Source organism: Vulpes lagopus, chromosome 21 (genome assembly GCF_018345385.1).
Source record: "Vulpes lagopus strain Blue_001 chromosome 21, ASM1834538v1, whole genome shotgun sequence".
Classification (NCBI taxonomy): Eukaryota; Metazoa; Chordata; class Mammalia; order Carnivora; family Canidae; genus Vulpes; species Vulpes lagopus.
Window position 1 is genome coordinate 19,682,835 of NC_054844.1, and position 4,382 is coordinate 19,687,216.

The 4,382-nt window shown below is 43.1% G+C and overlaps 1 protein-coding gene across 1 annotated transcript; it reads right to left on the reverse strand.

The window, feature by feature from the left end:
* Window positions 1-1,820: 1,820 nt before the first annotated feature.
* LOC121480141 (cationic amino acid transporter 3-like) lies at window positions 1,821-4,343 on the reverse strand. The gene is made up of 2 exons (XM_041736454.1): window positions 4,318-4,343; window positions 1,821-3,763 (listed from the first exon to the last, which is right to left on the reverse strand). The coding sequence occupies exon 2, from the start codon at window positions 3,579-3,581 to the stop codon at window positions 1,821-1,823; it is 1,761 nt and encodes a 586-aa protein (XP_041592388.1). The 5' UTR covers window positions 3,582-3,763; window positions 4,318-4,343.
* Window positions 4,344-4,382: the final 39 nt, after the last annotated feature.

Sequence of the window (4,382 nt, forward strand, 5' to 3'; positions counted from 1 at the left end):
GAAGATAAGTATACTTAAAAAAATCATTCATATATTTGAGAGAGCAAGTGTCAGTGGGGCAGGGAAGGAGCAGAGGGAAGGGCCAAGTAGACTCTGCTGAACATAGAGCCCAAAGAGAGGCTTGATCTTTCAACCTTGAAATCATGACCTGAGCCAAAATCCAGAGCTGTATGCTTAACTGACTGAGCTACCCAGGAGTTCCAAGATAAGTGTACTCTTAATTCCTTTTATCTATTTCACTCATCCTCATGTCCACGTCCCCTTTCTTTGGCAGTCACCAGTTTGTTCCCTGTATTTAAGAGTCTGGGAAGTTTTTACTGTCTCTCTCTCTTTTTTTCTTTGTTTGCTCATTTCTTTAATTTCTTAAGTTCCACATAGGAGTGAAAAATATGGTATTCATCTTTCTGAGATTGACTTATTTTACTTACCATGATAAGTCTATTCTTTTTTGTTACAGAATGCAAAATTCAATAGTTTTTTATGACTCAGTAAATTTCCAGTATGTGTGTGTATGTTTATGTGTCTGTGTGTGTATCACATCTTCTTTATCCATTCATTTATGGATGGACACTTGAGTTGCTTCCCTATCCTCATTATTATTAATTATGCTGCAATAAGAATAGGCTGCATAGATTTTTTCATGCAAATAAAGCTTTTGCACAGCAATAGAAACCATCAACAAAACACAAAGGCAACCTGGTAAAGGATGGAAGATATTTGCAACCTATATATTTCATAAGGTGTTAATATCTAAAATATATAAAGAATTTACACAACACCAGAAAAACCAATAATCTGATTTAAAAATAGAGGATCTGAATAAACATTTTTTCATAGAAGACATACAAATGACCAACAGACACATGAAAAGGTGTTCGGCATCAGTAATCATGAGTGAAATGCAAAATTAATACCACAAGGAGTGGGGCATCTGGTTGCCTAAGTCAGTTAAGTGTCTGACTCTTGGTTTCAGCTCAGGTCATGATCTTGGGGTTGTTGGATAGAGCCCCACATGGGACTCCCCACTCAGAGGGGATTCCACTGGAGAGTCCCTCTCTCCTTCTGCTACTTCCCCCTGTTTGTATGTACTCTCTCTCTCAAAAAAAAAATAAATCTTTTAAAACAACCAGCAAAACAATGAGATATTACTTTACGCCTCCCAGAATCGCTAAAATAAAAAACACAAGAAACAACAAGTTGACAAGAGTGTGAACAAAAAGGAACCTTCATGCACTGTTGGTACGCATGTTAATTGGTGTAGCCACTGTGGAAAACAGTATGCAGGTTCCTCAACAAATTGAAATAGAATTACAATATGATTTTATACTACCATACTGTGTATTTACCCAAAGACAACCAAATACTTTGTCTAGTTACTTTCAATAATGATTGCTTTAAAGGCAGAAAGCAGCTACAGACATAATTGAAAAGTAGACAAGTAAAGAAAAATAAGTAGAAGCAATCCTACATTCCAACATAAATACAGAATGGTGGAAAGGGAGGAAGGCAGAGGGTGGGGGTGAATGGGTGACAGGCACTGAGGGGGCCACTTGACAGGATGAGCACTGGGTGTTATTCTGTATGTTGGCAAATTGAACACCAATAAAAAATAAATTTATTATTAAAAAAAAAGACAGAATGGCTCTATTAACTTTTCTCCACCAATATCGCATGGGAGGCCTAGTTTTCCATGAGCTCAAGAAAACTCCCCATTATTATCCAGGGGACCTGACTGCCTTCAGGTGTGATGATGTCCAAACAAATGTGTACTGGCTCTGTTCAAGTCCAGGGCTACAGTTTTGGTGCTAACTTCAGTGGAGTTAAGCAAGGCTGTGCTGCATCCCATAGCCAAAGTAAATAGCAAACCCAATCAGCATCCAGACACCAAATTGGGCCCAGGTGCCAGCTGGCATCTGCATCATAAGGTAAAAATTCAGAAAGATGCTCAGAAGTGGGAGGAGAGGCAGGCCAGGTACCTTAAAGTAAAGGGGAGTGGAGCTCTGTGGCTGCCTCCAGATGACCGCAGTGATCCCAGTGATGAGCACCAGGAGCAGCACAACCACTGTGATCCACACTGGGTCACTAGATAGCAGACGAGGCCACTGGGCCAGCACCAGGCAGAGAAGAGTCAGCAGCAGAGCAAGCAGTGAGGAGCAAACAGAGACAATCAGGCCAGAGAGTGGAGTGGGGGTGGAGTTGTCTGGAAAAAATATTCCGTGTAGAGTCAGCTTCTCTGCTTCAGGTCCATTCTCCTGTTGCACCTGTGCTTCATTTCCCCCAATCTTCCTCTCAGGCTGATACCTGAGGATGAGAACACTAAAAGCCACCAGGGAGTAATTCAACAGAGTTACAATTGACCGGAGGTCCGCAAGATGAGTAAGTCCAAAGAAGACTGCCATGATTGCTGCAATAATGCCAAAGATCACAGTAGCCACCATGCGGGTGTATGTTCCTGTATGGATCCTGGCAAGGACAGGGAACAAGAGGCCGTCCTTTGCCATCATGTATACTTGATGACGTATGGGGACCATAAATCCCAAGAGGCTGACAGAAAGACTACAGAGGAATCCAAAAGCTACAGCATAGTAGGCAGGGGCCCAGCCAATATGGAGAAATACCTCAGGCAAGGTGCTCCCGGGTCGGAGCTGGTAATAAGGCACCATAAGTGTAAGTGCTGCAGAGACACCAAAATACACTGAAATGCAGATGAGCAATGAAATCACAGTGCCCCTGGGGATAGAACACTTAGGATTCTGAGCTTCTTCAACTCTGGTAACAATATTGTCAAAACCTATAAAAGCATAGAAGCAGGTAGCTGCTCCACGGAGAATCCCCTGGAAGCCAAAAGGCACGAATCCTCCAGAGCCCAGAGGGCCCAAGCTAGAGGTGTCATTGAGTCCAGCCTTTATGTAGTCCTCTTCTGTGAGCTTCCAGTTGTGCAGGTCCCCCTTAATGAAACCAGAAAGGATGAAAAAACTAAGAACCAAAACTTTCACTAATGTGAATGCTTTGGTGGCCAGGGAAAACTCAGTAATCCTCAGAGTCAGCAATCCGATGAGCAACAACACAAGGCCCACAACAAATAAGTCTAGATATTCTGCAAAGACCCGAGGAACATGAGGTGAGATGCTCTCATGCAGGGCCTGAGAGATCTGGTTCCCAGGCAAGTTGTTAAAAGCTAATGACCAGGCACAGGCCACAATGGTAGTACCAGCAACAAAGAACAAGATAAGGTTCCAGCCAGAGATGAAAGCCCCAAGTTCACCTATAGTGACATAGGTGTAGAGATATGCAGATCCAGATTGGGGAACTCGAGCACTAATCTCTGCATAGCACAGCCCAGCCAACACAGAAGTTAGGCCTGCCACCAAAAAGCAGATCATGGTGGAAGGTCCTGCTTGACTGTTGGCCACTTCCCCAGCTAAGATATACACACCTACACCCACTGTGTTGCCCACACCCAGGACCACTAAATCCATAGTGCTCAGGCTTCTGTCTGGGGCAATGTCAGTCTCATCTTTCTTCAATGGACGTCTGCGCACCAGCTTGTTACCAAATATGTGAAGTGCCTGACCCAGCATTCTGACTGAATTGAAGAGGTTTCTGGGATCAGTGCTGTAGAGAGCCCAGGGAGCCAAATTCTCCAATCAGGTTCCGTGAAGCTAATTAAGCTGAGTTGGGTTAGGTCTGCTAAGTTCCGCTGCTCAGGCTTCAAAGCTGCTGCTTCATATTTCATCTGGTATGTGCTGTCCCACCATAATGCCTAGTAAGAAATAAATATTTCCTGAAAAGTAGTTTTCAACCAACCAACCAAAGCTCAGAAGTCTCATGTCGTCTTCTGCAGCTCAGATATCACAGAAACTGACACCAAAGGACATGATAGGCAAATCAACCCTGCTTTCCCCCATAGAGAAAAGTGCCAAATACCTCCAACATTTTCCTTTTTTAATCAACTATATAACATAATTGTTTTGGTTCATCTAACATATGTAGCTTCATATGCTAATTAAGCTATAAGACACAATAGGGCATGAATGTATTCTACAATAATTCACAAATGGGATGTGTGTACAGTACTTAGCCATGGTTATGACCCATTAATTCACCGGGTGGTGGGCATAATTGATTTACAGAGACATTTTAAAATATCATCTGAGGTTAAAATACAAATTTAATCCCCCAGTCATAAATCCCTAGCCCCTATATCAACTAGCCAAGATCAGATGGCACTTTGTCCCCCTTTCTCCTCATACTGCATCATCCATTCAGGTGTCCTGGTGGCCAAGGATGTACAGTCCACTCCTTCCCTTTACTCACCTAGGACAACAAGGGTGCTGTGAACAGAGAGGAGAAGGGAGCAAGGGTCAGGGCCTTCATAACCC